This window comes from Idiotropiscis lumnitzeri, chromosome 10, assembly GCF_059441095.1.
Source record: "Idiotropiscis lumnitzeri isolate Australia: NSW breed Sydney's pygmy pipehorse chromosome 10, RoL_Ilum_1.0, whole genome shotgun sequence".
Classification (NCBI taxonomy): domain Eukaryota; kingdom Metazoa; phylum Chordata; class Actinopteri; order Syngnathiformes; family Syngnathidae; genus Idiotropiscis; species Idiotropiscis lumnitzeri.
This window is the reverse complement of record NC_142400.1, coordinates 17,661,520-17,673,794: the sequence shown is the minus strand read 5'-3', so window position 1 is coordinate 17,673,794 and position 12,275 is coordinate 17,661,520. Positions and strand designations below refer to the sequence as shown.

General features: G+C 39.6%; 1 protein-coding gene across 4 annotated transcripts in view; it reads left to right on the top strand.

The window, feature by feature from the left end:
- The window catches only part of dop1a (DOP1 leucine zipper like protein A), a 35,639-nt gene that overhangs the window by 3,790 nt on the left and 19,574 nt on the right, over positions 1–12,275 (top strand). For 2 of the 4 annotated variants that reach the window (XM_088306468.1, XM_088306467.1), the window contains exons 3-13: positions 634–815; positions 900–1,070; positions 4,030–4,219; positions 4,650–4,748; positions 6,002–6,101; positions 9,085–9,194; positions 9,828–9,942; positions 10,040–10,160; positions 10,239–10,358; positions 10,758–10,875; positions 11,650–11,679. In XM_088306468.1, coding sequence (XP_088162594.1) covers positions 634–815; positions 900–1,070; positions 4,030–4,219; positions 4,650–4,748; positions 6,002–6,101; positions 9,085–9,194; positions 9,828–9,942; positions 10,040–10,160; positions 10,239–10,358; positions 10,758–10,875; positions 11,650–11,679 — 1,356 coding nt within the window. The remainder of the gene's footprint in view (positions 1–633; positions 816–899; positions 1,071–4,029; positions 4,220–4,649; positions 4,749–6,001; positions 6,102–9,084; positions 9,195–9,827; positions 9,943–10,039; positions 10,161–10,238; positions 10,359–10,757; positions 10,876–11,649; positions 11,680–12,275) is intronic. The other 2 variants (XM_088306469.1, XM_088306470.1) reach the window with 2 other exon arrangements.

Sequence of the window (12,275 nt, the reverse complement as noted above, 5' to 3'; positions counted from 1 at the left end):
TTTCCGTTTTTATTAGGCTGATAACTCTTTGATTTAAGAAAAAAAGGTAAAAGGTGTTAACTCAATGCTTAGCACTTGATATATTTCTGCAGGAGATATTTACTGTTTTTTTCTGGAAGTGGCAAATTTAGGTTCCTGGCGCCACATTTTATTGAATGTGAAATAAACGCCTTATATTTGTTTGACTGGCAAACGTGTTTAATGGGAACATTGCTAAATATTTAGTATATAAGTGTGCTCTGTTGAAAATGACTAATTATTGAAACTATATAAAAATGTGAACATAGGTTAAACATTAAGGGAAGTTGGACTTTGGTTCGGACCTTTTAATTGGAAGAAATTTTAGTCGTGGACCTCTGTGACTTTTAATTGAATACCTCTGTGTTATACGTTTACTGTACTGTAAACCTGTAAGAGATCTAACTAACTAATGTGCAGATTATAACTTGAATGCAAGTGGATTTACCCCTTCAAAATATCAAACTTTTTATGTTGTATGAAACATGAGAGCATTAATCCATCTACAAGTGGACTGCACTTCTTAAACACGGAATTTATCTCCTTCCCTAAATATAACAAATATGAACTGATGACAGATGACAATACAAGATTTGTGTTGTATTGTCCTCTCAGGTATTGCAGAACAATGCGAAATATCAAGTGGTTCCCAAGAAGTTGACAATAGGCAAGCGGTTAGCCCAGTGCCTCCATCCTGCCCTGCCCAGTGGAGTTCACCGTAAGGCCTTGGAGACCTATGAGATCATCTTCAAGATCATTGGACCCAAGAGGCTGGCCAAAGACCTATTTCTTTATAGGTAATTGTTTCTTTTCCCGGTGTCATTGAAGTTACCGATATACTGAACATGGTCACTAATGTCACACCAACTTGTACACTGCAGCTCTGGGCTCTTCCCTTTACTCACCAATGCTGCCATGTCTGTGAAGCCTGTGTTGCTGGGCCTCTATGAGACTTACTACCTGCCTCTGGGCAAGACCCTGAAGCCTGGTCTACAAGGGTTCCTCACTGGAGTACTGCCTGGCCTTGAGGAAGGATCAGAGTTTTATGATAGGTGAGAAACGTATACTGGGATTTAGATTTATTTATTTTTTGCCATTTTTTTCCCTAATAATTTAGGAATGTAACTATTGGTGATATTTAAATTTCCTTCATATTGTTCTTGTCGTCATGTCACGATATTAATAGCAGCAAGATCTGTTAAAAAGCCACTTTTCTATTTATGCAGTTGCAGCACCCTCCGGTGGCTAGTTATTTACTGCAGTTTAATTTGAATTAGCTATGTTTTGGTCACCAATGTTTCAGACCTACGGCAATCGCTAGAGGAGGGAAACGAAACACGTTTGACTTCCTACACAAGTTGACCTGTTTCACAATGTGTGCATTAGTAAGTAAGTGCCTCAATATTAGGTGTATCAGTCATCGTAGGTCATTTAAAAAATCATGAAAATCTTGAAGCATACATTACAGTGAAACCCCGATTATCGCGGTTAATGGGGACCGAGACCACCCGCGAAAACTGAAAATCTGCGAAGTAGCGGCGCCCCTTCAAAAATGCTTAAAAAAACCTATACAGGTATACAGTATACCCCCCTGTATACAGTACACCATATAGAATACGGGTAGAGAGAGAGTGAAATTCATGTTATAACAAAAAAAAACAAATCATTATTAAAACTTATTATTTTTTTATTCCCCAGCCATTATTTTTGTATTTATTCAATTACTTCTTTTTGTATTTATTTAATTACTTCGACTTTTACCTGCTGGTACGCCGTCCGGTGTGCCCTGTGAAATGAAAGGTGGCATTCTTCATTTATTTATTTATTCATTTATTCATTCATAACTGACAGCCTCGCCCTCCGCTCGTACCCGGGCGGAAGAGGTGCTCCTCTTCGGTTTAATTGTCACGCACGCCGGACCTGCTCCCCCGAAGCGTGTCTCCGTTCGGTTGAACTCGGTTTCATTCCGCCCCGCTCGTGCCCGGGCGAAAGGTGCTCCTCTTCGGCTTAACTGCCACGCACGCCGGCCGGAGCTCTGGTACGGTCCGAACCGCGCGAAACGTCGCCCCCGATCGTGCCCGGGGGAACGTGCTCTTCTTCGTCCACTCTCCTCTTCGCCCACGCTCTTCTTCGGTGCACGCCGGCCGTCTAACCGCTCCAGCGCCCCGTCGTGCCGCTCGGCGAAACTACAATGCCCCCGCGGAGCGAATGGAGAGCCCCGATCGTGCCCGGGCAAAAAAATTTTTTAATTTTTGAATATTTTTTTAGAACCGCGAAGCACTGAACCCGCGAAAGGTGAACCGCGAAGTAGCGGGGTTTCACTGTATATATGAAACATGATATTTTAAATAGTCTTTTTTTGTATTTATTTTAAAAAATTTATAATTCCGGAATAATGACTGAATACATACCTGGAGGTAGGGCTGGGCGATATGACCTAAAATCAATATCGCGATAAATTGGGCAATTTTACCTCGATAACGATAAATGCACGATAAATTCCCCCTGAGGACCAAAATCAAAATAAATGCAGAAAATGCATATTAACTGCTTTTTTTTATTGACCAACTGGTACACATTACTTTCAATGAAAAATAGAAGTACAAAAATCATTTGAATAAACATTCAAAATAGCTTGCTTTGCATGACTTGAACAATGTCACAAAGAACAGGAAAAAAAGGGTACCTCTCACAAAATCTTTTCCTGCAAATAGATTGTGCCGAGATGGTGTAATGCCATTTGCAAATGCTTAGATTTGTGTAAAGGTATCTTGTAAACAATCTAAATAATGCCATGTGCAAAGGCACTAGTCGCCTGTAAACAAAATGCTAAATAAAATGAAAAAAAAAAAATCAATGGAATGCCAGTGCCAAACAAACGCGTGTGCTTCATCAGTAAAATGTGCCGTCTCGAGTACTCCGGTGCGCAGTCGCCACTTGTCGTCTATGTACTGCACATTTCAGGCTCAAACAGGGATGCATGTTGCGACTCGACCACAAGTCGGATGTGGATGCAAAATGCTCGACATGTCTCCGCTCCCGTCCCGATGTTGTCCATATCGGGAAGTGCGGTTTGCGGCAAATATTTTCGTACCTCTTGTCGGCTGCTTTCCTGAGGCGTTTAAATCCTGTGCGCTCCACTGTAACTTCAGGAGCTCTATCTTTAGCTATGTGCTAGGCTATCCCGTCCACCACTGAGACGTTCTCTCGTATGGTTTCGCCTCCGTTAGTGGGCTGTTGTCACTTGTCCAACCTTGCTTCTCACTTTGAACTTTTAGCACAAGCTCCAAGTCAACAGCATGGTTGTGTTGTGGGTGGTGAAAAAGAAAAGGTTGGACGCGCTGTTTCAGGTGCTTACGACGCACTTTGTAGTTCATGTTCTTTTGCGCAAACATCGTCTTTATGGAACCCAAAACATTTCCAAACGACAGATGTCGAATTTATTTTTGGGACAAGCGCGACAAGACCAATTTCAACTAACGTTACTTCGTCTTTAGCCGTGTCAGCCGCTTCTGAATTTGAATCGCCAGCTACGAACGCGTCTTGTGTTTACATTCTTCTACAGCGCCTGAGTCACGTGACTACATGCGCTGGAGCAGACTTAAAGAGGCATGAACATTGCCGCAGACAGAAAAGACTTTCCTTTTTCATTTTTTTTTTAGACACCGAATTTACCGACAAGGGCAAAATGTTGTCGGTCATTCTAATAAATTTCGGTAACGGTAAATTTTCGGTTAATCGCCCAGCCCTACCTGGAGGTGTAGGAACTCTGACACTAAACTGATAGTTTTAAGAGAAATAACATGTTCCACATTTCAACTTCTTAAGCCATTTATCTGGAAACAACTTGTTAGAATTTACATCCTTTCACTTACATGTGGTCACTGGTCATGGTGCTATGCCCAAATTGCATTGCATAACGCCAGTAAGAATTCCACCTTTGTCTTTTGGCAATGTGTATTACAGTATATTATCAATGCATTTGACCCAAGCACTGTATCTTTGCTACAGAACCAACAACCTTTTGGAGAAGGTTGCAGTCGCAGTGGAGCAGTCGGCATTCTACAGTGCCTTATGGGGCAGCATCCTTACCAGCCCCGCTGTGCGTCTCCCGGGGGTTTCCTTTGTCCTGCTGCACCTGAACCGCAAGCTCTCCATGGAGGACCAGCTCTACGTCATGGGCAGTGACATTGAACTCATGGTGCGGGTTCACTTTTTTTTTTTTTTTACGCGTTCGTTTTCGCCCGAAGTCAGATGGCATAGACTTCAGCTCCCCGCAACTCTGAATTGGATAAGCAGTGTTGAAAATAGATCATTGGGTGTCAGAGAGGGAGGGAGATGGAGAGAGATATTTAGAGCGGGCTATTTATGATTGAGTGAGGCAGTTACTGATAGTTTAGATGAAATTGTTTTCACACAATAAAAGCTTTATTCTGTGGAAATATCAACCACTGAAGGCATTACCGTTTTCCAATTATTTTCAAATACTGCAATTCTATTTAACAGTAGTATTCGACATAACCTCTTCAAACAAAGTTACCATAGGTTAATAAAATTGATCAGCATTCTTGGCAATCAGTTAATGAAATCATGCCCATCGTGAATGTGCCAATACATCTGTGTATTTTCAGGTGGAGGCTGTCGGCACATCAGTCCAGGACTCAAGTGTGCTGGTGCAGAGAAGCACTTTAGATTTGATCCTTTTCTGCTTCCCCTTCCACATGAGCCAGGTGAGAACAGTTGATGATGCCATCTGAATTAAAACTGCAGGCCTTTTGTTCTACTTGCAGTAAGATAGATAGTTTACAAGTAGATCTGAATATCAAATTCAGTGCCAGGTAGAAGTACAGTTGTTTCATTTACCATAATTTCTCGAGTATAATCTGCTCGTAAAACAGATTTTTTTTCTCTTCCTATGTATTTTGCGCTCCCCCAATTTGCTGGTATCCATGTTCAAAAATTGAAGTATTAGTCGTACGATATTTTGATAGGTTGTGTTTTCTTGTGTTCAGGCATTTTTTTTAAAGCATAAATAGTTATTTTACCTACCTAATTAACTGTTTTGGCTGTAAACACTCAAACCTTCCTCTCAGCTTTCGCTGTTTAGCTCCGCTTCTTGGTGTTATCTCATGATCACGTCATGAAATAAAGTCCCGGATATGCGCCTATGAGTGTTTCTGAAGATGACTCAAGGTCATCGTAAAAATGGCAATGTCACGAAAAAGTCTTGTTTTGGAAAATGCTTCTTACCATGTTTGGAACCCACCTTTATACAAATGACGGCAACGGTCATTTTTTACAAAAAGTGAATGAAAAAACTTGTATGTTTCAGTGTGTGAGTCAAGGATTACATTCTTGATGAGTAACTCACAAGTGAAACAACCCAACACTTACTGTAATTCGTAAATTTTGTAACACTGAGTTTAGCTTTTCAGCCTCTTTTATACTCTCATACTGTGATGAAAAGCGTCACTCATGTCACACTCCACTTGATCGTAGTTTAGCGATTATTAAATAATTGCTCTGTTTTGATCTTTCGGTGGCTTTACTTTTTTTTGTAACATACTGTACCTATATTATGGTCTCAGGTTTTTGACAGGTGCGATACAGGTCTGACCTCCGTGTGCATGTCTCACGTTGCTCACGGCGGTCCAAGGAATGCTCAGAGAGTTTGTGTGAATGTTCAGATGCATGGAAAATTAGAGGGAACATGGGTTATGTCTAAAAAAAAGTTTGCTTTCTTCCAATCCCTCATATTATTTTTTTCTAAGGAACAAAATGTGCATTAATTTGAGAAATTATGGTACTATTTCTGATTGGGTTGTGTTTTTCATTTGCGGTATTTTCAGTGACAATATGACAAGTTTTAGAAACTTCAAAACACATTGTCGGTTGCGGTGTGAAGGGGTTCTACTAGGTACTTGGTTATATAGTATCACATACATGACAAATCAGTCCCAATGCTTTGTTCTGCTGTGCTCAGGCTACTCGCCCTGACATGATACGGATCCTGTCAGCTGCTTTGCATGTGGTTTTGAGAAGAGACATGTCCCTGAACCGCAGACTCTACGCATGGCTGCTGGGTGCGAAATACACACACAGACTATAGCCCATATATCAGGTTCACACTCATTGTGCTTAAATGTCAAATGTATGCTTAAAAGAGAAGTCAATTCAAACATTTTCTTTACAATATTCTGTTTTATGTTCCACCACTAGTCTAAATTTGGTATTCTGATTACCATTACGTTTGTGGCATATGAATTAAGTGGGAAAATCCACTGACTGAAAATGACATCGCCGTTGCTCAGGTAATGACCAATCACATCACAGCTTGTGAATGTCGCCTGACCAAACTCAGGAAAAAGCTGTGTTTAGGCTAGTGGGGTTACATATAACATATTATTGTCAGAACATTTCTGACTTAACTTCCCCATCTGATGTGAACTCGCATTCTCGATGAGCACCTTATTTAACTATTCAGTGTTAACATGAGCCAACAGATTTTTATATTAAACAATGCCGGCTCAAACAAGGCATTTTGCATGACACGTTGTAGGAGTGACAATTTCTGATGTACAAACAATGTGCCTTATGCTGAAAATGTGGTTCAGGTTCCATAATCGTATTTTGTTTTCTTTTGTTTGCAACTGAACTTGGATAACATGCCGGTGAGTGTCATTGCTATGACTGTATCAAGCTCCATTTGAGTTTAATTTAAAGCACCTTCTATGCTTGCAACATCAGTATTTCAACACCTCTTCATCTGAAATGGCAGTGTGAACTTGAACATTTTCTTTCAGTACATTTGTTTTTCCAAACATGACTTCTATACTAAATGGATAGAGGTCTTTGGACTTCATTTTAAATATGACTAAATCCGAAGTTGGTTTAGTGGGTCTTTCTGCCCAACTCTTCATCAATCATCAATTACATCTGACCTTAGAAATGCTCTTCTGGAAAGACCTTTTCAAATCTTGTACAAAGACTTCCTAGAAGAGTTGTTGCTGCTGTAAGTCCATATTTCATTTTTATTTTCCCTTAGAGCATGTGTAATGAATGGTCAGAGTACACAACCCTGAAGTCCACATCCTGTTGTGTATACCTGTGGCTTTTCAGTCAATGTTTCTTTGTCCTGCAACACTTGCGCACACACATTGCCATTAAGTGGTTTCTTGTGAGTGTTCGCTGCCATAAGATTGTGGAAAAGGTTTTCTTATTCTGTCACATGTATGGTGTTGTGAAAAAGTATTTGCCCTTGTGTCAAATTCTTGTAGTTTTTGCAGTTTTTAAATTACTTTATTAGAATTAGAAATCCCTTTATTGTCATTGTACTTGTATGTATTAATGACCCTATGGAGGCATTTTTGTGATTTTTTTTTTTTTTCTAAATGTATTAAATATGTTTGAATATACAGTAAGTGTTGAAAAGACTGAACGAGACTCCACTCTCATTTCATCTGTGGTTAGCCATTGCAATTTTGAGTTACTTAGTCATAAAACCTTCACCTGTTTCTACTACTACAGAGTGCAGTTAGCCATCTGGCTATTCTGCCTCACTCAAGGTTGTTGTGTGTTGGTCCCAAGAATCCCCACAGAACAGAGACACTCATGACTGTTTGTTAAACATAACGGCACACGTTCCTCAGCCTGTAGCTGACGTAGGCACTAGCACATACACGTGTATGGGTGAAGCGAATTGATCAACAGGTCAAGGTCGGCTTCAGCGAACATGGCCACACTGTCTTGCGGGTGGAAGGTGGTCTCGATTTAAAAAAAAAAAAAAAATAATAATAAAATAAAATATATATATATATATATATATATTTTTGCTTCCTTATTTTAAATTGTTGGGAATTATTTATTTTATTCGATTCACATTTGGAAGTCTTGTTAACCATTAGCTTCTCTGAATTGTGTCAAGTTTACAATACATTTAGTTTCTCCCTATATTGCTTCTTTGAGGGGAAAAAAAATATTCAAAGCGACAAGGCCCGATGTGGTAAAAGTACATTTTCCCCACAACTAAAAACTGGTTGGACCACCCTCAGTCTTTCATATCTCTGTGAAAATATTTTGTCACTCTCTTCCTTGCAGAATTGCTTTAATTGAGCAACTCCGACAGGTTTTCGAGCCTGAAGGTCCCTTTTAAAGTCATGAAACAGCTTTTCAATCAAAATGTAGATTTTCCTTTCATTATTTTTTTTAAATTGATACACCACTCAGAAGTTGACTTGCTGGTGTGTTTTGGATCGTTGTCCTGCTGCAGCACTAAGTGCAGTTCAGCTTGAGGTCATGAACTGTTGGCCAACCATTCAGAATTTTCTTTTGAAACAATGATTTCTGCTCTTTATCAAACTAGGCCCTAAAGAAATAAAGCAGCTCCACACCATCTCACTAACACCGCCATGTTTGACCATTGGCATCATATTCATTTTCGGAAATGCTGTCTTACATTTACAACAGATGTTCTTTAGACCCACCTTCCAAAAAGTTCATCTTCCATCTCGTTAGTCCACAGTCATTCAGATTCCGATGTGTTTTGCAAAAGTAAGACGAGCCTTTGTGTTTTTCTGATCAGCAGTGTTTTTTGACATTTTTTTTCAACGTCTCTTCCATACTGTTGAGTCATAAACAAAGGCCTTAAGAGGAAGCCTGTGGTTCTTAAATTGTTGTTCTGGGTTCCTTTGTTACCCCTTGGATGAGTGGTCACTGTGCTCTTGGGGTTATTTTTGTAGGCCAGCTACCGCTGGGAAGGTTCACCACTGTTCCATATTCTCTCCATTTGTGGATAAAGTCTCTCACCCGTTTCGTTGGAGTCCAAAAGCTTTAAAAATGGCTTTGTTCCCCTTTCTAAAGTTTCTTGATTAAACAGGTCTGGAGTTGATCAGGCTTGAGTGGGGTCAGTGAAAATGAACTCAATTGTATTGGCCACAGTTAATTCATGATTTAACAACAGGGGCAAATACCTTTTTCACATGGGGCCTGGTATCTTTGAATCTTAGTTTTCCCTTAATAAATTATTTAAAAGCTTTTTTTTATGTTTTTCTTTTTTTTCTTTTATAGGTTTTGACAACAATGGGGTGAAAACAGGCCCCCGTGCCACTCGACAGAGCAAGCCAGAAGAGCATGCTAGCCACTATTTCAACACCTTCTCGAAAGACATGCTTGTCCAGGTGGGGCTTTTGTATTTGAATGTAATACAGATGAAAGCAAGTCACGTCGCAAAGGATTTGGCCATGTTTAAGACTTTTGTCTGTGTCATTGGGGATGCCACTAATTTAGGCAGATGTGTCTTATTTATGATCTAGATATTTTTATTTTTGTTTGCCAGATCCCTTCATCTCTTTTATGACTTATCTTCCACCATTATACAGCCTCCTGGGATTTTTCGTAATTCATGCTTCCTTCTGCTCCTTTGCTGGCAGCTAATTCTTTGAAGTCCACTCGCAGTCTTTTAACTGTCTCCCGACATGTGCTCTTCTGTGGCACTCCAGGGTTTTGACCACATATAGCACAGAGAAACCAGAAGGCAAATTTAGTTTTAGAAAGTACTTTTGTTTTTGTCATTTGCCCCTGCGCCATCTGTTCCGTGGTAGTTATTGGAACTCCATCCATTGGGAGAGGGTTGGCACTACAGGGACTCTTTTCGCAGGCTTCAGCTCATTATGTGGCAGACGGAGCGTGAACACAAATAAAAACAAAAATGAGAGGCGGGGGGGTACAATAGTGGAATTTGTTTTTCCAAATTTTAAAACAAAAGGTACCAAGTAGTGCGTTGAATTTTTCTCTTCTTTGTATCTTTACAGGCAATGGTGGGGATATTGCAGGGCAAAGCGCGGGGCGGAGAAGAGGAAAGCATTCTCATGCATGACCTCAAGCCATTTCGCATCCTCATCAGTCTGCTTGACAAACCAGAGCTTGGTAACAATATGTCCATACCGACAGGACAGTTAGTGCTGTAAATACATTTGCTGCTCTCCCGGTGTCTAACTAGTGTCTTGTATGCTTCTCTTCTCAGGTCCCGCCATCTTAGAGGATGTTCTTATTGAAGTCTTTCGTACTTTGCACACACAGTGCAAAACCGAATTGGACCTCCAAAGCGAGAGTTCCTTCAGCAAAGACCACACACATCTTAGCAGGTTAGTTCAATCAGCCACTACCATAATATTTTGTATTGCTAGTATGCGGCTAATGTTTTCCCTTTAATTCCTTTTTAGCAAACTCCGGGAGAACAAGAAGACAGCAGAACTGATTAAAACAGCCAATCTCCTTTTCAACTCTTTTGAGCCATTCTACATGTGGGACTATATTGCTCGCTGGTTTGAGGAGTGCTGCAGGTCACATCATTGTATTTGTTGTGTTAAAGTTACATGAATAACTTACTAGTTCTTTCATCTATGACTTAAATACAGATGCCAAATGTCATTAATTGTCCTCATTTCAGAGGAAGGCAGTGCAGTGACTTTCTGTTTACATTCAATAGATTTTTGTTTTTTTTAAATGTAATTTAATATGAAATGGGTCTTTTACGGCGATCTAATGTAGTAATAATACTGGCCTGTTTGAGCAACAGGTTGAAAAGATGACACAAGATAACGTTTATTAGATCCACAATGGGTGGATTTACATCAAAATTGCAAATTTGCATTCATGACAATCATTGTAAAAGTTCACTTTACCTGCATTTATGTCTTTATCAACCAACAGACGCAACATATGTCTCTCTTCTTTTATAGGACGACACTGAATGTACAAACAAGTATTCCAAGGCATGCTGAGAGTTTAGATACCCCAGAGCTCTCCTTAATGGAGTTCTGTCAGCTAGTTGATTTCCTGTTGGATGTTGTTTCCTTGGTAAGTTTACTTCTGTTGTGTTGTATGTTTGTTTGTTTATCTTTTAGGCCTTCCTACACCGTCATTCATCGCTCTCGTTTCTTTACTTCATTTTTGATGTAGCTGCCATAATGTACTGCTAAAATCTGTTATGGAACTCATTTTTTAATGTTCTTTAATTTGTTGCATTTGAATTATATGTTCTGTGCAGTTTCAGTATTGTTAACTCAAGTTTAATTTCCCTTCATTGTTTCAGTATTGTTAACTCAAGTTTAATTTCCCTTAATGTGCAGATTTAGCTTCTGTCTCTGTGGTCCAGCTACTCTCCATGCATTGACATCCCTTCTTTCCTGGCTCTGCTTGGGCTCTTTATATATGTCTCGCCATCTTCCCCACCTTTGAAGCTCATTCACATCCTTTACTGTTTTTTTGCTTACTTCCTTACCCTGAACAATCAATTCTTGGTCCTGGGATGTTACAGCTAATTTTGATGTCTGTGCGTCCACTCTTGTTTCTTAGGTGTGTAAACGCTCCACACAAGCACAAACATACTTGTGTGTCTTTTTCCCTGCAAAAAATATATAACGCGGATATGTAAACCAATGCACAGTTTAGAAATCTGCATGTCTCGACTGTATTTCCAATCCGAACAGTTTGGAAATCCTTGTTTATTACCCTATTTCAAAAGTGTATGTGTGTTTTGGTCTCTGCCAAGAGAGGAATGTGATTAGTGTGCTGTGGCCTGAGCTCCGCTTGCTCCTGTCTGTTCAAACTATTTGCTCTTTCTCCCTGAAGCCAACTAGAAGCATGAGGGTAATCTGCCAGGTAAAGTACTGCTCTTTCCTGCTTTTTCACCTCATCCTGCTTCACTCTGGCTATGATAGCATTTCTGCAACATCCCACCATTAGGCCTCTATTTCTACCAAGCTTTGCGAGATCTTTTCTGAATAATGGGATGACCACTGTACTTTTAACTCCAAAATGAATCTGGAAAAGAAGCACTGAAAATAACTAATCTCATGCAATCGGAACTCATCCTTAATATTTGGTGTGGATCTTGTAACAATGAAATCTTTGCCCAGTGTGTCTTGGGTTTCTTACTTGCATGGAGTTTTATGCCATTGTCTTGCTCACATATTTTTAAAGAAATATGAATACAAGCTGTGTTTTGTTCATTCTGTATATTCCTTTGTCCGTTTTTTTTCACATTTTGTAATATTTTGCTTGTTAAACCAATATACAGTACTGCGTTACTGTACTGTAACATTTAACCTCCCTGCTCAAATGATATTATAAGGTATGAAATAAAGAGGTAAATTGACAATAAGAATAAGAAGTTAGAAACTTATTTGAAAATTCTTCATAGAAGTTATTACAAATTAAATGAAAAATTCTTATTGAAAAAAAACCAAACACAAGTG